Source organism: Microcebus murinus, chromosome 1 (genome assembly GCF_040939455.1).
Source record: "Microcebus murinus isolate Inina chromosome 1, M.murinus_Inina_mat1.0, whole genome shotgun sequence".
In the NCBI taxonomy this organism is placed as follows: domain Eukaryota; kingdom Metazoa; phylum Chordata; class Mammalia; order Primates; family Cheirogaleidae; genus Microcebus; species Microcebus murinus.
In genome coordinates, this window is record NC_134104.1 from 73741085 (window position 1) to 73765576 (window position 24492).

At 37.7% G+C, this 24492-nt stretch overlaps 1 protein-coding gene across 1 annotated transcript; it reads left to right on the forward strand.

Moving 5' to 3' along the window:
• Positions 1–22917: 22917 nt before the first annotated feature.
• On the forward strand, positions 22918–23810 carry LOC142870935 (ferritin light chain). Its single transcript, XM_076002961.1, has one exon. It carries the CDS (start codon positions 23143–23145, stop codon positions 23668–23670), a length of 528 nt encoding a protein of 175 aa, XP_075859076.1. The 5' UTR covers positions 22918–23142; the 3' UTR covers positions 23671–23810.
• Positions 23811–24492: the final 682 nt, after the last annotated feature.

The following is a 24492-nucleotide window of genomic DNA, read 5'->3' on the forward strand; positions in this document are numbered from 1 at the left end:
TTCTCTTTTTGAGATTTCAGCTACCCACAGTCAACCATCATTGAAAAATATTACATGGAAAATTTCAGAAATAAATAATTTGTAAGTCATAAATTGTGCACCATTATGAGTATCATGATGAAATCTCAAGCCATCCCACTCTATCCTGCCCAGGGACATGAATCGTCCCTTTGTCTAGCATATCCACACTGTATACACTACCCACCCCTTAGTCATTTAACAGCCATCTTGATTGCTGAATCCACATACAGTGCATATGGAGTCTGATGCTGTCCTTGGTTTCAGGCATCCACTGGGAGTCTTGGAAGGTATCCCCCAAGGATAAGAGGGTACTACTCTATACATTAACATTAGTTATCACTAGTTTGTGAAGTTCACTTTATATATTTTATTTGACTTTTATTACAGATGCCTTTCATTTCACTTATTTTATTTATTTTACTTGACAGAAAAAAATAGTATGCATTTTTTAAAGTGCTCATTCAAAGAATGTAATTACCCATGGCATACTCGTTCACACATGCCGCTTTGGTGAGTCACAAGTGAATATTTCCCTGTGCCCTAAAACCTAAAATGCTAAGGCTCTATTGATCTGGGAGAGCAAACCAATTCCAAAAGCACATTCCCATTACAGGAAAAGTCCTGAATTTAGCTGCTAGCTTTCCACCCAGGGACCTTTCACAATGTACTTTTCTTGCTAGCAGTGCACCCAAGGGCAGTGTTTCTTAAATGTGAGTGTACACTGGAATCTCCAAGGCCATTTGGTATAAATGCAGACCTAGGAGCTCCACCCTCAGAGATTTGGATTCAGGAAATTGGGAGTAAAGGCCAAGAATTCACATTTTCTATATGTTTTGTATAAAATTCTGATTCTGAGACAGATGACCATGCTTTGGGAGACTGGTTCAGAACAAGAAAAGAAAAACTGGCATAAAAATCAGAATAATATTTTTTAGAATCATATATTACCAATCACAGACAGAGCTGTAGAAAAGGGGATATCACAATTACATCTTTGGTAAAAGCTCTTCCCTAATTAATACCAATAGCAGGTCCCAAATCCAAACATCAGAACTTACTGGAGAGGAGTAAGGAGGGAAAACACACTGAGCACATGCATGCTTTCCCACATGGAAACACATACACGCACACACACACCTCTGGAAATCAGAGATTCTTCCACCAGTAAGATCTAGACTATAATTTATTTATTTCACTCTCAAAATTTACTTGATATTGTATGTGGATGGGGGTGAGTGATAATTCACATAAATACAGAACTGTGCCTGGATTGATGTTTACTACTTTTAGAGAATGACGTAAGACAGACATGCTTACATTAATTTCTATAGATGAGGCCATAATACGATGGGAGATCCAAGAAAGAAGGGTAGAAGGATCCTGTAGACTGACAGAGCAGCAACGACTTCGTGGTCGGGATATGAGTGCATTTCTAAGGAAGAGATGAATGTGCAGGAAGCGGTGAGGATGGAGGGTGCAGATTTGGAATAAATCATTTACAAGTCTATACAGATAAATCTCTTTCACATTCTGTCATGCTCTAGACCCTTATATTTAGCTTTATGCACAGCCTACTCTGACTCCAGTACTATGGTAGGTCCTGGGAACACAGAGAAAATAAAAGATGGAAGACCTCATCCCAGTTTTTGAGAAATTTACAATGCAGTGAGTGGACCAGAGCCGGGCACATGAGAGGAAGCAAAGAATTTCATTCAGGTTACTCCGACAACAGCCTTAAGTTATAGTACCATTTCCCATAATAGTACATAGGCATATTAGTTAGAAATATCCAGGATTTCCCAATTTATTATAGACATGAAGGACAATTATAGCTGTGTATGGCTCAATAGGGCTTATAGCATATTTTCAAATACATTATTTCATGTAAGCTCCATGAAGACAGACATCTTTGTTTAGTTCACTGGTGTATCACACATGCTTGAAATTCTGCATGGCATGTGGTAGGACCTCAACAAATATACATTGAATTGAATTGTCATAACCCCCACATTTTATAGAAGAGGAAGTAATAATGGACTTTCTCTTGTTGAAACATTTAGGGTCTTCCAGGATGCATACTAGACTGGTAGAAGTGGCCCAATCATCTTTGCAGCCCCAGAGCTGTTCTGCAAAATCCTTAAAACAAACATTTTGGTCAATTCACTATGCACCATGTTCCTGCTAACCCAGTATTTGCACTGCTCCTGGTTGAGGCTTTAGAGCCACCTGGTGATGAAATGAGTGACACCCTCAGCCTAACACCTGGCTATTGGTCTATGAAAGGAATTCATTATAGAACTGGAAATACTGCAGTTGTACTTTTGGTCTGCAGGTGGAAGCAGCCCTGCATTTTCAGTTGAACAAAACAGCAAAAAAATATTTTTGTATTAAATCTGTTGTTACCTCTAGTGTCACAAAATGTCCCTTTTATTATAATGAAATTATAATAATGTGAATTCTTAGAAGGAGTAAACTGATTTATACCATATCTTATGAATAATCTTCTCACTTCTTTTTAAATGCCCAGTGTTTATGGGAAAAATCTACACAATAAAATCAGTTGCTGTTGTCAAAGGCTACACTGACTATAACTAATGGCAAAATAAATCACAAGTTAAAAGCTTGGGCCTCAGAGTCAGGCAGACTTTAGTTCAGGCTAAGCCACTTAATATATGTCAGATCTTGAGCAAGCTACTTAAAGTTTCTGGGGCTGCCTCCTTGTCAATAAAATGAGAATTATGAATTCTGTCTCATAAAATGACTAAAAATGAATAACATTTGTAAAGGTCTTAATACAGTGCATAAAATATAATTAATAATAAATAATTTATAGCTATTGTGATTTTATATTATAAGCATATTCTATTACGTATGTATCATATATACATATGTATGTGTATACAAGTACATATATATGTGTATGCATACATGTGTATATATGTATATGTGTCTATATATAAAACAACTTAGCAAGTTGAACATACGGGAAACAAAAGGTATAATTATGAACTATTTTATTTTTGTCTCTTATGGTAATTTCAAATCCATTTAGTTTGGGCCAATTCTTCCCCTGCCCTTTGAATAAAATCTAGGGCTAGCTCCATGACATTTCTGCCATTATCAGGTAATATAAATCTTCGGACATTTCAAAGCATAAAGATACAGTTTCATTCCAATGGTGTAAACATCTGTACACAGGCTGATTCCTTTGCATCTGCTCCTCCATTGTGTAGAAGGCAAAGCAATGTGCCCACCGTAATATTTGTCCTTTAGATTTCTTAGGCTGGACATGTACAGTAGTCCACTATGTCTCTCCAGATCTGGGAACAAATGCAAAGCTTTCAGAGTAGATGAGTTGAAACCTTGTTCTTTAGGTTTAAAGTGAAATACAAGAACCCCCACTGCCTCCCTCCTCAATTGCAATGTGGAAGTGGTAGATAGCATGTCCACTAAGGGTTGCAAAACCGGTTCTTAGAAATTTCTTTTGCAACTTCTGCCTGAGGGTCTCTCATTTAATTTTGGAATGTAATACTTATTGTCTAGTGGCCTCAGTCGAAACTGGGACTATAATGGTTCCAATTGAAAAATTTATTACATAGGTTTACATGATGTTAAACTGGAAGTCTCGTGTTCACTCTGGGCAGACCACACCTGGATTTGTTGTGTTTACACCTGGGTACCACCATTTAAGATAAGTTGAAGCCTATCTAGAAGATAAGGTTCCAGTTAGTGACATTAATGAGGAACTTGCCAACCATCTCATATGAACTGACTAAAAGGGAAGTTTTCTGGTTTGGTAGGTTTCCTGACATTAGAGGTTCAAATAGAGACAGGATCACCATTGGTGGGAGTGTTACTTAGAGGGGTCATGAATCAGTTCATGATGGGAATAATCGACCATTCCAATTTGTAACGTGCTTAGGAGAGCATGGGGCCCTGGAAATTTTATGCTCTTAGTTTATCTCTCAGGTTACATAGCATTTGAGTTTTATTGAAGCCAAAACTCAGAGATGACTCAGTAAATCATCTATCAAAAATCACATTTCAGATTTATCAGCAAGCATATTCCATTACTCATTCTGTAACTTATTTCACCTGGAAAAACAAAAAGTTCATCATGGTGCAGAACAGTTAAGCCATCAGGTGTGCTTTGGGTGAACCAGGATAGAATAAACTTGGTGTTTAAGGTTAGCATTTTACTCTCATTGAGTTAGCAGGTAACTCATGAAATTACTCTGGCATGAAACTCCTCTGGCACATCCTGCACCTTTCCACGTATATCCTATGATCATTAAATTGCAGGTAAAATGAATTCATCGGAAGGTTTTTGCAATTGACTCAAGCACAATTTGCCATTATTAATTTTTCTCACCATTTTGTTTCCTCTCCAAATTTTTAAGCATTCTCTTATGAAGTCAGTGACAGCTCTTGTTTTTAAGTCACAAAGGCTATGGAAATGGTGAATGTTCAGTGTATACTTAATCCATGTTAAGCAAGAAAACATTGAAATTGTCAGGCAATTGTAGGAGACTCTCCTGTAGACTGTTAGGTTGTGTCCTTATCACTGCACTCCTGTCCTCCTTTCCAGCCGGGGCAACTTTATTGATGTATCTTCACTCAGCTCACCTGCTCCCAACTAAACACTCTGGAATGACAAGTACATGATGAAAATCCCTACCTAAGACAGTAGATAACCAACTTTCAATTTTACTCAAAACAGTGGTGGTCAATGCCATTAAGGATACAGATAATGTTATTAAGGGACAAAGTGTAGGACAGCAGGACAAAGTGTAAGATTAAGAAACAGTGAATGAGTGCTTACGTATGTTTGGAGTTTAGCATATGTTTAGGACACTATGGAGAAAATAAAGCTGGAGTTATGGTAACCTAATGGAAGATCTTCAGTTCCAGATAAAGGAGCATGAGTTAAATTGATCTATTCTTTGAGAGTCACTGAAGGTTTTAGATAAGAAAGCAACAGTAACCAAAAAGCAGACAGATCAAGTAGCATCCTTTATTACTGCCTCTATCAATGTAACTCCTTCCTTCCTGCCTTAATCCTTAGCCTTTAAATCAGAGTGACCTCCCACCACCCAGGTGTGAGGAAGTTAATGAAAACCAGTCCAAGTCAATTATAGTTTAGGAAATTATCTTGTGTTCTCTCCCTTTACTCTTTCCCTTACTCCTTGCCTCAAAGCACCCCACCTCCTCATCTTCGAATGGCTTCCTGAATTCACAGCTTCTGTAGTTTATCCATCATTTAAATTTCAGTGCTGAACCCTTGGACTTGAAAATTGACTGAAGATCCCCAATCTTTTACATTTAGTATTCCCTAGGGTGCAACTTGTATTCACCCTGCTGATTAATCTGAATAACTCCCATCTGATCCTACTTAGCTCTGGTACTGGGACCCTATCCTGTATCGGTTAGTTTTCAAGGACTGTTTCCTTCTGCCCATGAAAAGGAAGCAACTCCAGGCCTCCATTGTCCTTCTAATTCCTTAATATATGACCAAAAATTCTAGTAATTTAGAAATAAATCCATCAATCTAACTTTTTTACATTTCTGTAATTTTTCCGTACTCTATATATCCAGCAGTATTTTCTTGGTCAGCTTTAAACTAAAACAGGAGGATGTGAGACGAGAACAGAAACTCAAAGCACTGACTTGTTGAGGAAAGAGGAGGTTTGGAGTGGGGAGCATTTTGTCACTCCCTCTTTATGTCCTATGCTGTACTCCATGTAGGTGCAGGAACCACAAATTTCTTATCCATTTTTTACTTATATTTTTTCTCATGCTGCTTGACATCAGGAACAACCTCCATTAAAACCCTAAATCCACTTATCTCAAATCTACATATCCTTCACAATATTTTTTCTCAGAAAGACTTTTATTAATAATACTAGAAAAAAATAATATTTCCTAATTTTTTATGTATATCTGGTGAGGATTAATTTTATGTGTTAACTAGATTGGGCTACAGAGTTCCCAGATAGTTGGTCAAACATTTCGTTGGGTGTTTCTGTGAGGATATTTTGGGATGACATTAACATTTGAATCTATAGACTGAGTAAAGCAGACAATCCTCCCTAATGTGGATGGGGCCTCATCCAATCCACTGAAGGTCTGAATATAATGAAAAAGGCTGACCTTTCCTTAAGTTAGAGAGAATTCTCCTTTCTTGACTGCTTATGAATTGAGACATTGGCTTTTTCCCTGCCTGTGAACTTGAACTGAAATATCAGCTCTTTCTGAGTCTCTAGCCTGCTGGACTTCAGAAAAAAATATATATTATTGGCTTTCCTGATTCTCAGATCTTTGAACCTAAACTGGAACTAAAACATTGGCTTTCTAGGTCTTTAGCTTGCCAACTCGTACTGCTAATCTTAGGACTTGCTCAACTTAATAATCAAGTAAGCTAAGCCTATAATAAATCTATTTCTCCTTCTCACTGTCATCTTGTCGCGCCCCCTCGCCAGCAAGGAAGACGCGGCAATTGGAGTTCTTCTGACAGCACTTTAATGGGGATTGCTTAGCTGGTTACATGCGGAAGACGCTGAGGCGTTCTCGGTGGCTGCTTATATAGACAGTAAGTACACAGGGCATAACCTGATTGGTCAACACAGAACAGGAGAGGAGGCAAGGCTTTGCACACGCGCTGAACATCTGTTTGTCAGACGCACAGTAGGGTGTGACCAGGAAGCAGGCGCCATCTTGGAATGGCGTTGCCACCGCGCCCCACATCATCTAATTCTCTCTCTTTTTCTCTCTCTCTGTCTTTCACTCAGTATGCACTTTCTTTCTTAATGCCTGATATACCTGATTACTTCTGTCTCTGAACATATGTTTATGCTGTTTCTTCTGTCTGGAATGCTTTTTCTTTTTCTTGCTATTTATTATACTCCTAACCATTATTCAAGAATGAATATTAACTTTATGAAGTCTGAATTAATATCTTCAGCTCACTCTCCTCTGTGTTTGACTTCTAATCAATAACTGCAGAGTTTAACATGTCACCATTTCAACTTTTCTATATGTTAGATGATGTTTATTAGGAAGGAAGGAAGGAAGGAAGGAAGGAAGGAAGGAAGGAAGGGAGGGAGGGAGGGAGGGAGGGAGGGAGGGAGGGAGGGAGGGAGGGAGGGAAGGAGGGAGAGAGGGAAGGAGGGAGGGACGGAGGAAGGAAGGAAGGGAAAATTTCACCAAGTAGAAAGTGTGTGTTAAGCACAGGGTTAGTCACTTAGTATCTATAGATGAATAAAACATTCAAGAAGTTTGCAGTCAAATAGGAGAATAGATAGGTAGAGAGATGACAGATAGATCCATAGCTATAACTATAGTATTGAAATGTATGTTTCCACAAATGTGATAAGAGCATAATGAGAAAATGATTAATACTTCCAGGAAATCATTACAAAAGGCTTCATGGAAGAGATGATGGATGATTTTGTTCTTTAAGAAAAATTTACTAAAGACAAAAGAAGGAAAATAATGTTTCTGAAGGGAAACATCTTGAGCAAAGGCAAAGAGGTGTGAAAGTGCATCACTTTATTGAGGAATGAGTCTATGACGAGCATCTTATAAACAGTTTTGAAGCAGGGATTCTTCTTTCTGCCTGGGCTTGTAAATGCCCAACAATACCAAATAGAGTGAGCGCATCATTATAGAAGCCCACACGCTGATACTGTTTATTTAAGAACTTAAGCCCAGTGGAAATAAGGATTGTGTGATTAGAATGCTGGATTTTAATACATATACATTTTGAGTGAATAAATAAAGGAACAAATGAATTCTATGTGCTAGACATTGTGCTAGGCACTAGAAATTAATCAGTAAACAAGATAGTCTAGTGTGGGAAGAGTATCAACTAATACTTAGGCTCTCAATAGATATTTGCTATCTCTATCAAATAAAGATATAAGTTTACCGTAAGTATTCTAAAGAGATGCTATACTTGTGTATTTTATTTAGAATATATTTTATCTTCAAGAGGAAGTGTATTTTAATAGAAAATAGTAGACTGGAATTCTAGATACTTGGTTTCAGTCCAAGGTACACTTCAGGTTTTTTTATTAGCTTATATTATATGGCAATAAAGGAGGTGGGACTTTGACAATTGTCCAGTAAATCTGATTATTGTAGACAGCCAGTCTGTATAACTGAGGTTCAAAACAAAAAAATGCAAGTAGATTTCTTTGCCTGTTTCAATGAATAATAATCTATATTCTAAGTTTTGAAAAATTAGTGAAAAAAACTCTTTATCAATATTTCTCATTTTAGTCATATTTAGTGTGTATAAACATTTATATTTATATTATTTCATTTTGTACTAAAAATTATAATTGAAAATGCATTATATCACCAATTTACAGATTAGTGAAATGAAGACCATTTGTTAAGTGACTTATCCAACCTGACAGAGCTAGAAAATGATGAAATCAGAGTTTGGATCCAAGACAAGCAGAGTGGAACCCAGGCAAGCATCCAATGGAAATGACAAGGGCCTATGTAGATGAATCAGAGAAATGGAAGTCCTCTGAGTGGAGCAAGGCCTACTCAAAACTGGCACTTGTCAGGGACAGGCTCCCACTCCACCTATTCCTTGTCGAAAACCCTAACTCATTAAGCTCCTAAAAGAGGTATACAGACATAAAATCCTCATCCACTGCTGAATAGGACTGAATCAGGGTGTGGCACTCATAATGCCTAGATTATCATCCTGGTTCATGGAAGTCCTCTACTGAAACTATGAGGCAAGTCACTGCATTCCTTTGAATTTATCAGTGCAGTAGTTTCAATCAACTTGCCTTTAAGGAAGCATCATCCTTCCAGAAAGGCAGAAGGTTCTATTGTATTTTATATTCTAATTCACACATATGTGAAAATGTTATGTAAGTTCTACCCTCTTTTAGAAATAACTCTCTTCCCATTCTTACCTCTTCTCTGATCTCCTGACCGCTCCTACAGAGATCGTCCTCCATTTTGAAGAATCTTCTCAATTACGGTCTTCTTATGAGTGCATAGTGAGCCCCCTTCTGTAGATAATATTTTCTTTGAATTAATTTTAACTCTTTGCTTGTGGTAATAATAATTACAGAAGAGGTAGTCACTATTATAAACATGCATTTAAAGGATGAGGAAACAATTGCTTGGAGTCATAACTTAACTTATCCCAGTTTTACAACTAGTAAATAATGGAACCAGGATTTAAACTCAGCTCTGACTGACTCCAGAAAACATGGTCCTAAATACCACAATGTAATACAGATTTCTACCTTGCATTATCAACATACTGTTTCCTACTAGATCACTGGAAACTTGTGGTTAAAATTAGACGGGATCTCAGAGATAATCTTGTTCAGCCCCCTCATTTTACAAATGAATAAACTGAATCTCCAGGAAAGCCTTTTACCCAGGGTGACACAGCAGGTTAATGAGACAGATACGGCCCAAACTTCCTCTACTTTATACTTTCTGCAGTGTCTGCAAGATGCACAAGGGCAGAGAGGACAGCTGCTCACCCACTTATCACCCACAGCATTGCACACACATCTTGCTCATAGCAAGTGCTTAAAGACCTAAATTTCATTGGAATTTCTTTGTGATCAAAGATCATTAATTAGAAAACACAGAGATGTCAGAGCTTATCATGGTTATTAATAATATACATAGAATACAAACTAGTAACTGTAACTTATTTGCATATCTAAGGACACTTTAAATAGAGGATGTCACAACACTGTTTTGTTTTGTTTTACCAGGAACCAACTAAGCTTCGCTAAACTAAACTGATTTATAGGGATAAAACTAATAAAGCCCCAAATGGAGCCTAAGAATACACACTCTTTTGAAAGAAGGATAATAACTGTGTGATCCCTCCATTGTAGCAAAATGTTCTGACTACAGAATTTAAACATCAACCAAAAAAAGTTCTTTGTGGATCAAATGCATTAGCAGTATTTTCTTGGTGCCTCTTTTACCACATTCCTCTTCCTACCTTTTTAAAGATTCCCATCACTCTCAGGATAAAATAAAAAAGTATTTAGTGTGGTATGCAAGATCCTTCCCAGTCTGGCCCTTCTCTGCTTCTCTATTAATAGATTCACCTCATATGAGTCCCTAATAAGCACCCTTTTTTCTTGCTATTTTGAAATGTGCATAATGTTTTCTCTGGTATATGGAAAATGCTCTTCTCTTTCCCTGGAAGATCGCTGCCCTTCCCTTCCCCTCACCTCCTCTCCACTTAACTCCTCTGGCTCCTTATAGATCCAGTTTTCATCATTTCATATCTAATTGATTCTAAAACCTGCTTGATCACCAGAATCATCTGGGATTTGCTACTAAAAATCAGATGCCCATAGAGGTGATGATGTCTAGGTATTGTAATATCTTAAAATTGTAATACCAGGGGATTCTGAGAAAATTACACCTTAGATAACTCCTCTGAGTCTTCTCCTTCCTATTACATCAGTTATCAGATGTTCATCCTCTGTGTCTCTTCTCCCTCCCAGGTTAGAAGCTCCTCACGGGTAGAGACACACCTTCCATTTCTCTAATTCCAGCATATCAGTAGTAAAGTTTGGATGAATAAATGAATAAATGAGGTTGGCAAATCATTAGCTTCTTTCCTCAGATCATTTCCTCTGTCTACAATATGACCATATCTACTTTTTCCTGATAACTTTTTCAGATCCTCTTGCTTAATCTCTCCTTGCTGTATATTCCCATGCCAGATACTTAGATTCATTTTTCTCTTATAACACTTTATACTCTTACTTATATTTATGTATTTGTGCATTTCTTCCCTTGAGTTCCTGGAGTCAGAGACTAATTTTTCCCCCAATTTTGTGATTGCTTCAGCAATCATCAATATACTTCATCCTTGTTGATGAAATAAATTAAAATTTTGTATTTCTTTAATTTTGTGCTATTTCATATCATTGAGATTCTCAGAATTAAATTTTTATGACCCTTTAACATTCCATAGAAATACAGTTTTCCTGCAGAAGTGCTGGGATATACTCAAATTGGGTACAAGATTCTTTATAATAAATCAATCTGTAATTGATAGTGTCAGTGCAATTTATTCTGAAGGTAGTGATGTGGATTCCTTTGCAAATGGTGCCTCAACCATCCAACCCTAATGTTCCTTCAGTTTCAACCTATACCCAGTAGAACTTTCCAATAAAAAAACAGGATAAGAGAATGATTGTCATGCTTGGCAAAATGGAGGTAGTTCCCAGAATTATTATATCAGATGTGATCTGAGACTAAGTCACTGGGACAACAGAGCATAAATTTGGAACCGGGTGGCTAATCAGGGATTGTTTTAAAATGAGAATGCTTAATTAAGGCAACAATGAAGAAATGGTCAAAAACCAGAGAAGGAAGGTGACCAGAGGAAAGTAATGATTTATTTGGAGAAGCTAAGTCTTCTAAACATAGAAAACCTATGAGGTACTCATTTTGCATTAACCTACAAATACCTTGCTGAGTAGAAGGAAGACTCTTAAAATGAATAAATTGGAACGAACTGTAAATGCTGAAGAAATAGATAAATGAAAAACAAGTAGATGCATGAATGAAGACCTGGTTTTATTTATGCCATAATTTCAGATAGTACCATCACAACCTGTCTTTTATGCCCTGCCATAATCTTTGTGCAGAGATGTCTAAATCTCTCAGCTGTAACTACAATCAACTGTAAAACAAACTGGTTCCTTCCTTCATTGTCCATGTATGAGGTGCTTTCTCTTAATCCTATCATGTGGTGTCTTCTAAGCTGAGTTCCTGCAATGGCTAATAGCTTCCTCTAGACCTATAACAAGTCGACACTTATAACCCTGGAATTCTAAAGAGCCCAGGGGCTGAAGCAAAATTAAATGCCAAGTTTGCAAAACAAAATTAAACAGCCTAAATCCCCTTGGTCAGTTAACATTTGCAAAAATGCTGTCAGTAAGTTATTAAACAAACATTATTTCTTTGACCTTCAGGAATTATATATGAAAGAAAAAGGCAGGGCTGCTTGTCATTTATCCTAATGTGCATCTCACTAACTGGAGTTTAAACATCCCATTCTGAATAAATAAAAGTGGCAAAATGAAATACAGAGAAGAGAGAAACAGAAAGATCATACTTCACAATAATATACCAGGTAAAAGTTTTGTAAACATATACCTGTTTTTATAAAGAAATATAGAATAAATATTAATACAAAAGACTTGCAAATATAAAGCTATTTAAACTTATTTAATAGTTTCCTACTCACTACCCTTATTTTTAAAATGTCAAATCCAATGGTAGAGCTAATTACTCTCTATTATCATTAATAATGCTTAAAACTAGACAAAATAGTTTTAAAAATCAGCATACACTACATGTAGAATTTTTAAAATCTTGTCTTAGGTTTACTAGCCTTCAGTCTTTTATGCAAAATTTCTTTGCTGTTTAACAAATATAAATTAATGTCACCTGAAGAAATAAGACTAATAAGTGATATACCTGAATCTAGCTGGATAAATTAGTGTCTGGATGAAAGAAGTCAAACTCACACATGCTAAACTCTACGTGCTACATATATTAGGTCCAACTACAAAAGGATAGTTTTCTTAAGAGGTGACCAACAGCATGTTCAGTCATGCAGAATGATAAAGAATGAAGTATTTCAGGGTGTTAGGGCAGGAAACAGAAGTAAACACTTGCTTGCCACTCCTTTAGATGGCATCCTTCATAAGCTGTGAACTTTTTCTGATTGAATACAATTCATGGAACTTGTTGATAACTTATACATTTAGCCTGTACACATTAAGGATCTCTGACTCTGCCTCACTGAAAACCACACACACACACATACATACAAACACACACACACACACACACACACACACATATTTTTCAATGTTGGAAGAAAAATACAGAAACCTAATGGTGCCTATAGAGATTGATGGCCCCCATCTATCATAGGGTAGACCAGTCTGGATTCTTGGAACCTGGAAAATCTTACCTGCCCTTTGATCTCCTTTCTATGCCTGACTTCTATGGTTATGTGAGATAAAGCCTAACAAGCTCAAATTCTGCTTCTTAAAATCCCCACTCATACTTTCATCACCCAGAAGGAGACAGAAGCACCTAGAATTAAATGCAGCCACTGGGAAGTTTCTTTTTTCCAAAAGATGAAGTCAGAAGTTTCCTACGTCATTAACTGGTTCTGAAGAATCCATTCATGCAGTAAAAATGCTGACTAAGCACTGTAGTAGATATTGAGTAATAAGAGTCTGTTCTGTAGGAGCTCACAATCTATTTTGAGCACAATAGCCTTACTTGAGGCAATATAAATTAGTTAACTGGAACATATTACAACTATATTTGAGGCATACACACTCCTCACACTTAAGAAATTTAGAAAAAGATAGTCTTTCTTAGAAGTTTTATGCTAAAATTAGAATTCAGTCAAAATTTCTTTTAAGCTTGTCAAGCAGATTAGGAACCAGAAAGCATATTTATTTTTTCATATGTGAGTCACTCATAAAATTTTAATATGTTCTTAGCCTGCATGATTAATGGAACTATTCATAAAATACTTCTATTGTCAAAGGTATGAAGTAAGAATTTGCTAGCTAGTAGTTTCAGTGACTCCCAGAAGATAGAAGTAGGTTATGGAGGAGGAACAGGGAACAGATTAGGTGAGTCTATGGACTGAGGCTCTGGAAGACCCAGACTTCCAGACAGATATTCATTATATTAAGAAAAATATATCATTACTTTGAGCCTCATTTCCAAAGCATGAGGAGGGAGGCAAGAGAGTTTTCAGCTTTTAAAACTCTTATTCTAAATCGGATTCCTAAATGCTGCATATATCAAATAAAGGACACATGAGAGACAGAAAGAATCAGGGTAGTTATATCAGGGATTGGAAGGCAGAACAAACGAACGGCTGCCCTTTGAAGAGTTGGGCAGATATCAGCATGTACAGTAAAGACTGATACACAGGCAGACATGCCAGAAAGGAAAGAAAGGTGGACTGGGGCCAATAGTCAGGAAATAGGAGCTGGGCTGGATAGACCGAAAGAGGCAGGCCAGGGCAAGCAGATCAGATACAGACACAAGACAACTGCATTGGAAAGATATTGAGACCAAAGATAGGCCTCAGACAAATGCCAGCGTTTATATTTCCCCTTAAGGAAAAGATCAAAGAAAAGCAAATTGGGATATAATTGCTAGATACTAGGGACCATAGTATGCACTTCCACAATTCTAACTCATTTAACTCAGCTTAGCTTTTGAGGAAACTGAGGTCTAAAGAATGTTAGTAACTTTCCCAAGGTTCAGAGGACATTAAGGAACAAGATATCCATTCTGAAAGGGTCTGGTGATAAGTTTGACAATGGTGCCTGCCTCCTTTTGCAAAGCTTTTCAACACTTGGGCTGAAAAAAAAATCTCCAAATGAAAGATTTATTGTTATCCAGGATTAAAGTACAGTAAGTTCTGTTGGGATATGAGCTAGTTGGGAAGTGAGGAAGGCTAGGAGAAAGGGCCTGGGTCGTAGAAATGAGACACATTTCGCACTGGAGTAGGTGATCAGAGCCAGCATAAGACTTCTGAGATGATGGAGGCAAATAGCTCAGGAAGTAGAGCACAGAAACAAAAGATTCTGGTTGCCATTGATAGGCATCAGGACAGTCAGTAGGTGTTCAACCTCCTAGAACAGCAGACATGTGGGCTCCAGTGTCAGGGAGACTATTGTCTGGCAACACAGAGAACTAAGGAGAATGGTAGAAACTTTGAGGGACAGGGCACCTGACATGGAGCTCGGGTTCAGGAGTGGGTAAAACCCCAGCTGCAAGTAAAATTGGACAGAATACTCATTAACTGCCTCAACAAATATTTATTGAGCACCTACTGAATTCAAGGCTTTGCTCTAGCTTAGGATTATATCAGTGAACAAAATAGATAAAAATACCCACCTTCATAGAACTTACTTTCTGTTGGAAGAAGGAAAACAGCAAATAATCCATGTACCAAGGAACAAAACAGAAACATAGTTTCCAGAGCAGATATTCATGGGAAAATTGAGAACATCAGTCCTCATCATGTCTTTATTAATGGGGACACACTTGTTCTCAAAGCCTGGAGTGGCAGTGAACCTTCAAAGTGTGAGTTTGGGAGGGTGAGGCAGCAGGAAATTCACCACTGCTGTTATAGCATATGTTAAGAGGACAAATGTAACCCTCACGTATGTACGACTTACTTATATCTATCTGATTGCCTATATGAGATGTTTAACAATCATGAGTATACTTATAATCAAAACACATTTTTGCAGGTAGCACATTATGTAAGTTTAGTTCATCTTTCAGATCATGTTCTATGTGAATTACACTCCTGCAGATAAGCAATGCACAACTTGCAGAGCCACATCTAGAATCCTTAAATTTTTACCAAGCTATAATGATTGGTGTTAATTTGTAGTGGTGTTAACCTAGATATATGACACTAAAATCATTCCCTAAAATTTTATTTGCAAAATACTAAGTTGAACTCATTTAAATTAACCAGTATGTTCAAAAAGTAGATAGCTAAAGATACAGCACGAATTGAGAAAATATTTTTTTTCTCCTGTCTTCTAGAGAAAGGGGGAACTTTTAGGATTAAATTAGAATAGATGAAGAAGCAAGACATATACCTACCTGATTATTCATGTATTTTTTTTTAAAGAAAAACATATCTTTTCAATACAATCTTAAAGATTCTTAAAATAGCAGAATTAGAATACGTCTAAGAAATTTCTTAAAAGGAAAGAGACCCTCCCAAGGTTACATAAATGCTAATGACAATTCTAGTTTCAGGACCCCAGTTTCCTAAAGGCTCATTTAGTGTTCTGTGCACCTCCACCACATTGCCATGCCCCTCACGTAGAAGAATGTCAGCTGTTTAGGACAAAAGCGGATGTTCTCTGGAGGCCTCAGCCTTTCTCTGCATACAAAATGTACCTTAAAATTTTGTGCTGATCTGACTCAGTTCATGGAAACTTCACAGGTTTCATCTACCCACACCTTTTATTTGAGCAAGGGAAAATAACATTTAGTTCTTTCCTCCAGCAAACAAGTCTAAACAGAGCCAAAGCTGCTTTAGTCATTTTTCTAGCCATTCTTTCATAAGATTTTGTTTATGATGAGTCTGAGTCACTGTTTTTCCTAAAGATAGACACAAAGAAATACGTAAGAGAATGAGTATGAGAACATAGAGCTCAATAAACAAATTAACATGTATTTGTTGACATGAAAAGATGTTCATGATACACTTTTAAATGATAAAACACTAATAGTAAGAGCTCACTTTTCTAAAGTATACATATAGTTTAAATTAGAAAAAATAAGACTTTTAAAAAAATTGTTTAGAGATGAGATCTTGCCCTGTCACCCAGACTGGAGTGCAGTGGTGTAATTATAGCTTACTGTAACCTTGAACTTCTGGGTTCAAGCAATCTTACCACTCAGCCTTATGAGTAGGAGCTATTTTGTTTTTATTTTCATGTTTTTAGAGATCTCATATTTAGAGTTCTTGCTATGTTTACTCAAGCTAGTCTTGAACTCCTGGCCTCAAATGATCCTCCTGCCTCAGCCTCCTGAAAAGTTGGGAATACAGACATGAGCCAAGACTAGAAAAATTTACATCAAAATTTAAACAATCAAGTTCCTCTGATGGATTCATTTTAGATTAATTTGATTAATGGAGTGGTTTGCTTATCTAGATTTTCTAATTTTTCTACAATTGTATTATACAAGTATTCATTGTGTAATAAAATTGACAGAATAATCAAATTATGCCAAATTCTCTTATGAGTATTTGGAACTCATTAAGTTAAAGAGGACTTTCGTGCATCTGGTATACATTTACTGAGCAACTACTATAAGCCAGATCTATACTCAATTTCATCTGAACCCCACAGTAGCTTCAAGAATCCATTAAAAGATATGTTAGAATCGAGACCTTAAAGGTAATCATTTTAAAAGAAAAAAAAAAAAGGTATGGTCTGATACAGTGGGCTGGTAAGAGTGACTTGGCTTTAGGACTTGCCCCTCAAAGGCAGTCTGAGGATAAGGTTTAAATTAGAGAGGTGCATATGGCAGCAGATTTTACTAGTCAGTAGAGATAAACTAAATGAAGTGAAAACAATGTTATTTTGAAAAAAAAAATCCATCTTTTTAGAAGCATGACTGTAAACAGTATAATCCAGTGCAAGGGAAATGAGGGCTAGTCGCGTTAAGATCTATGACCACCTGTTTGAAATCAGGGACGCTGTTGTTTTACAAGGCTGTTCTTTGTGCTCTAATACTACAGTATAAACTAAGATGCTCGTTAAGGTTGAAAGGCATGTTCTCTCCCCATGTGTATGGTGGGATGTTTTTCAGTAGCAAGGGACAGAAAGCCCAAACCAAACTAGTTTAAACAGTAAAAGGGTTGGCTGGTTTGCCTAAGGGAAAAGATAGAGAGGAAAGATGGAATTTTAAGCATTTTTCATCAGCGTTCTGGGGATTTCTCCACAATTCTTTATGTTCCACACTCTTCAGAACGACAGCTTTGTCCTCAGGCTGGTTTCCCTTGTCCTGATAGAATGGCTCCAGCATTCACATACACGCAGGAGATGAGACAATATCCACGTGCTAGAAATCCCTCCCGAAAAGTCCTGAAAGTCACTCTGAATGGACGAACTTAGGTTATGTATCCACTTTTATTCCTATCACTGTGGCAAGAGGAATGAAAATGCACTGGTTGGCTTAGTTGACATCATTGTATTAGGTTTCTACTGCTGTGTAACAAATTATCCCAAAAATTAGCAGCTGAAATAAGAAGCATCTCTTTCTATGGGTCAGGAACACAGGATCACCTTAGTGTGTGGTTCTGAGACAGGATCGTTCATGAGGTTACAGCAAGCTGTTAGGTAGGGAAATAGTCTCACCTGAAGGCACCACTGGGGAAAGACTTGCTTCCTCTCCACTGATGTTGAGAGCTCCAGTTCCTGACTGGTTATCGTCTGATCACCAGACCCCTGTTACGTGAGCCTCCCCCCAGACTGGCTGAGCTTTCTCATGACGTGAAAGCTGGTTTCCCACAGGGTAGTCAGAGACAGAAAGACAGTGTGCTCCCAAGATGAAAGCCACAATCGTTTTATAACTTAATCTCAGAAGTAACATGTCATAAATTCTGCTAAATATTATTGGCCACACAGACTAATCCCAGTAAAATGTGGGAGGGAAATGCACAAGGTATGAATACCAAGATGACAGAGATCACTGAGGGCTATTTTGGAGGTGGCTACCAGAGCCATGCATACCACTCTGCAGCCAGGAGCAGTATCAGCTTCCCCAACACCACAGGGAACCCAACGTAAATTAGACTACAAAGACTTTTAAAAAGGAAAAAGAGAGAAAAGATTCTGGGAATGTAACCAACAGGTATCTACTACCATAGCCTGTAAATTTCTATTTCACATTAATTAATATAATTGTTTCTAGCCCTACCTAGGGCCATTGAAAATTTTCAAGAATGAAATGGAGCCAACACTGCATAAAACATATTCTACTAATTCTAATAAATTAAAAGAGCTCTACATATAGCCAACTAATCTTCGGCAAAGCAGACAAAAACATACACTGGGGAAAAGAATCCTTATTCAATAAATGGTGCTGGGAAAACTGGATAGCCACATGTAAAAGACTGAAAGAAGACCCACAACTTTCACCTCTCACAAAAATCAACTCACGCTGGGTAATAGAATTGAATCTTAGGTGTGAAACTATTAGAATTCTAGGGGAAAATGTTGGAAATACTCTTCTAGACATTGGCCAAGGCAAAGAATTTATGAAAAATATCCCAAAGGTAATCACAACAGCAACAAAAATAAACAAATGGGACCTAATGAAATTAAAAAGCTTCTGCACAGCAAAAGAAACTGTCAAGAGAACAAACAGACAACCCACAGAATGGAAGAAAATTTTTGCAAGCTACACATCTGATAAAGGGCTGATAACTAGAATCTATGTAGAACTCAGGAAAATCAGCAAGAAAAAATCAAACAATGCTATCAAAAAATGGGCAAAAGACATGAACAGAAACTTCTCAAAAGAAGACAGAATAATGACCAACAAACATGAAAAAATGTTCAACATCTCTGATCATCAGGGAAATGCAAATCAAAATCACAATGAGATATCACTTAACTCCAGTGAGAATGGTCTTTATCAAAAATTCTCCAAACAATAAATGCTGACATGGATGCGGAGAGAGAGGAACACTCCTACACTGCTGGTGGGACTGCAAACTAGTTCAGCCTCTGTGGAAAGCAATATGGAGGTACCTCAAAGTGATACAAGTAGATCTACCATTTGATCCAGCAATTCCACTACTGGGCATCTACCCAAAAGATCAAAAGTCACTTTATGAAAAAGACACCTGCACTCGAATGTTTATAGCAACACAATTCACAATTGCAAAGCTATGGAAACAACCCAAGTGCCCATCAATTCATGAGTGGATTAATAAAATGTGGTATATGTATACCATGGAATACTACTCAGCTTTAAGAAACAATGATGATACAGTACCTCTTGTATATTCCTGGATAGAGCTGGAACCCATTCTACTAAGTGAAGTATCACAAGAATGGAAAAACAAGCACCACATGTACTCACCAGCAAATTGGTATTAACGGATCAGCACCTAAGTGGACATATAGGAGTATTTAGAACATTTATCAGGTGTCAGGAGGGCGGGAGGGGGAGGCAGGGGAGGGGTGTATACAACTACAACAAGTAAGATGTGCAACGTTTGGGGGATGGACATGCTTGAAGCTCTGACTTGAGGGAGGATAGGGGCATGGGCAATATAAGTAAACTTAACACTTGTACCCCCATAATACGCTAAAATAAAATAAAAAAATAAAGAGCTCTACAATAAAGTGGTTTTGTGGCCAGAAAGTTAAGGCAACAAAACAAAGCAAGTTTCTTTTTGTATAAGAAAGCCATTGTAAAACAAAGCATTTTGTGGGCCCTATTTTCTATGGAATAGTCTTTGGCATATAACAAATTGTACATTTGGACAAAATGTTCACCTCCATCCCCCTTTAATCCTAATATATGATATATTCCTTGCTTATTCAACATTCATGTATTAGATGTCCCCCTGAAGAAATTCACACTGGAACAGTAGTAGCAAATCACTAGTTCATAGGACAAATTTCTCTGTTAGATGGGTTTCATCTGATGTGTTAGCAAAGTCCTAAGAAAACTTAAGTTATGCCTATAATTTCAAGTTTTAAACATCAATTCCCTAAAATGTCACAGGATAGAAAGATAGTTTCATGGAAGTAATAATAATATATATTATTTTTCTATCATATCGAAAGTTTCACCATGCACTGTTATATCCATAGTCAAATACAAACCTTTGTAGCTACCAGGGCAGATAGTATTATCTATCAAAAAGTAAATAAGAAAAAGACCCTTTTCTTTCAGAATGAAAAGTAAATCTTCCAATTCAAAAGGAAGCAAGATCTGAAAGTCATAACTGAAGATAAGAAGGATTTCAAACTAGCCCATGCTTTTAAATTTTGTGTTAAAATTAAAATTTTGATTATTTCCATTCATCTAATTTCTGGAACACTCCCACATCTGCCTTGGAGCAATTTTAAGGCCTTGGTAATCCTCAGACATTGTTAGTGTTGGAGGCCTCAGCTCACATCATATCAAATATAGCACAGCTATGGCATGTTTCTGAAACCCCTCTATGGGGATAAGACTCTCTCTTGCCCAAGCTCCTGGGAGTGTCAGATGCTGTTGGCTCACCACTGAGATGCTCTCCAGAGAGTACTCTGTTATAGGGAGCTTCTCTCCCAAGGATAATCTCCCTCCCAAAAAGCAATCCACATCCAGGATATAGCACAATAAAGTCATGGCCCTCTTCCCACTTTTGGGTCAACTCTGAAGGGTCATTGTAAACCCAGAGCTTCATGTGAGATTGCTCAAAGTCTTGTAACTGCATCAGAGATCAATTTCTCACTCTGTCCAATCTTGCTCCCTCAATCTATTGAAGGTATGTTCCTACAAGCACTCTTTAGTAAATGAGTGAGGTTTTGGGGGCCTCTGTGGTGTGGGACATGTTGAGATAGCACCTAAATTTTTTTGAAAAGATAACACCCAGTAGCCTTCATTGCAGGCAGAATAGTCCCGATTTGAAAATACTTATTTGATCTATTTGCCAAGTGACATTCACAACTGCTAGCTTTGAGTGGACTCATCACAGTAAAGGACTCTGTAGAAGATCTAGGCTACAATGCAGGCAGCTTTGCCACATGCACCAGCCAGATCGTAAGTATGATAAGTTCCAGTAGGAAAATCACAATATAAATCCCTAGGGCTCTAGGGCAAGTCATCTGCAGCAGAGAAGTAAACACCATTTGAAATACAATTCCTGGTATACAATACCTGGTAAAGATGAAGTATCTATACATGGGACAATAAGAATCCATTTGGCCAGACCTATCCATCAACTGCTCATTCTCAGCTACATTATTGCGAACTATTATACAAAGTCATAAGATCAGGCATGTCTACAGCAATTCATCGTGAGACAGAAAATGTACATCGAGGATGGCATGAACAGGACCAGAGCTACAGGAAAGGTGACTCAGACCCTCAGGCCATATACCATTATAATACTGGTACATCTCCTTGAGCCAAACTATGTTCACATGGGGGCTTCATTATATCTGCCTGGAGGAGGAGAAAAAAGGATAAGCTTATTTCACAAACATAATTCATTTGGCTTCATATATGGTACAGGCCAAAAAAAGGACCATTCTGCACTACAGCCTCACTCAGGACAGCATTCAAAGATAGTAGTGAGGGAAAATCCTCCTGCTAGGCAGAACATCAGGTGATATAGTTGATCCTTCACCTTGTGTGGTAAAAGAAATATCTTTTAGTAAGAATATACACAGACTCAAGGACAGTGGCAAATGGTCAGGAATCTGGAAGATTAGATTAAGTAAAAAGAGCTATACAGAAGAGACATGTGGATACATCTATGGGGCTAAGCACAAAGTGTGATCTTTGGATCACATGTTAATGCCCACCAGAAAACATACACTATGAAACAGGTACTAAACAACCAAGTAGGCAGTTAACATCAGCCAGCAAGTAAAAACTTACTTAAAGCTGCAGCTACAGCTCAACTCAACTCTCTAGGTAGCTCATTGATCTGCACCTCACCCTAATTGCCAGACATGGAAGAGAAACAAATAAAAAAATGATACTTTGGTCTTCACTTTCCATTTATTCACAACATATAGAATATAATAAAAAAAATATAAGACAGTTAACGAAGCAGAAACATGTGACCAATAATTAAAAGAAAACAGTTTGTAGACATAGTCCCACGGACAACACAGACCTGTTTATTGTAATTAGCAGACAAAAACTTTACAATAATAGTTATAAACATGGTAAAGCATTTACAGGTAAAGATGCATAGAGTGAGTAAAATAGTTGGTCTATTTGAGGATAAAAATGGAAGTTATTTTTAAAAAGCAAACGGAAAGTCTATGACTAAAAAATACAATATATGAAATTACAAAATTCAATTGAGTGGGCTCAATAGCAAATTGGACAGTAAAAAAAAATTAGTAAACTAGAAGACAGGTCAATAAAAGTCACCTAAACTGAAACTGAGAGAAAAGAAAAACAGGAGGGGGAGGAAATTTGTGTCCTGTGAATTAGTATCAATTGGTTATAATTGAAGTCTCTGAAAGAAAGGAAAGAGAAATTGTAAGAGAAGAATATATTTAAAAATAATTACTTGATTTCTCACAAAAAATATTTGATTTTAAAAAAATAATGCATAGGCAGAGGGTTGGGTGGTCTCGTGGCTCTGTCTCTTGCTTCAACAGTGTTTGGACGGAACAGACCCGAGGACTCCCTTTTTTCCAGCCTCCGACTGCTTTCTGATCGCCTCTCCACTTGCAATCTCCAGGACCAAGATCTCCGGACCTCTCTCTGCCATCTCCTGCTGCTGGAGCCAGCTAACACCTCTTTTTGTGGTTAGCGTCTTACTGCCGAGCAACCATGAGCTCCCAAATTCGTCAGAATTATTCCACCGAGGTGGAGGCAGCCGTCAACCGCTTGGTCAATTTGCATCTGCGGGCCTCCTACACCTACCTCTCTCTGGGCTACTATTTCGATCGCGACGATGTGGCTCTGGAAGGCGTGGGCCACTTTTTCCGCGAATTGGCTGATGAGAAGCGCGAGGGTGCCGAGCGTCTCTTGAAGATGCAAAACCAGCGTGGCGGGCGCGCTCTCTTCCAGGACGTGCAGAAGCCATCTCAAGATGAGTGGGGTACCACCCAGGACGCAATGCAAGCCGCCATGGCCCTGGAGAAGAGCCTGAACCAGGCTCTTCTGGATCTTCATGCTCTGGGTTCTACCCGCACGGACCCCCATCTCTGTGACTTCCTGGAGAATCACTTCCTAGATGAGGAAGTGAAACTCATCAAGAAGATGGGCGACCACCTGACCAACCTCCGCAGGCTGGCCGGCCCCCAGGCTGGGCTGGGCGAGTATCTCTTTGAAAGGCTCACTCTCAAGCACGACTAGGAGGTTGCCAAGCCCAGCGACCACTGAAGAGCCCCTCTCAAAGTATCAAGGCTTCTGCCTGAGCTTCTCCCTCCAGCCACTAGGCAGCTTTTTAACCACCCTGGAGTCCTCTTCCAAGCCTTGGACCAAATGGAAATAAAGCTTTTTGCAGCAAAAAAAAAAAAAAATAAAATAAAAAAAAAAAATAATAATGCATATATCCAAGAAGTCCAATAAATCCAAGCAGGAAAAATAAATAGAAAAGTACACCTGGATACTGCTTTACCAAAAAACCAAAAATAAAGTGAATATCTTAAAAGGGGACAGGGACAAAGAAAAATTAAAGATGATGAAAAAGAAAAGGAAAATAAAATGGAAAGGGAAACAGAGATACAACTACAGAAACCCATCATGGTTTCACTTTCCTAGGTTTGTTATCTGTGGTCAATTGTGGTCTAAAAATGAGGGAGTACAGTACAATAAGATATTTTAAGAGAGAGGAGAAAGAGAAAATATTCACATAACTTTTGCTATGGTATATTGTTATAACTGTTCTATTTTATTATTGTTGCTATTCTCTTGCTGTGCCTTTTTTTATATATTAAATTTTACCACAATATGTATCTATAGGAAAAAGCATAGTATATATACAACTCAATACTATCCAGGATTTCAGGCTTCCACTAGCATTTTGGAACAAATCTCACACACATAATGAATAAGGGAGGTCTACTGTCATAACTGATTTCTCATCAGAAACAATGCAAGCTAGAAGACAAAAGAAAGACGCACCTAAGACATGAAATAAAATGAATCAAAACAAAAATTCAACTTAAAATTATG

Bases quoted from the DNA above. Each gene is read 5' to 3' on its own strand.
- LOC142870935 (XM_076002961.1), top strand. From the start codon at position 23,143: ATGAGCTCCCAAATTCGTCAGAATTATTCCACCGAGGTGGAGGCAGCC.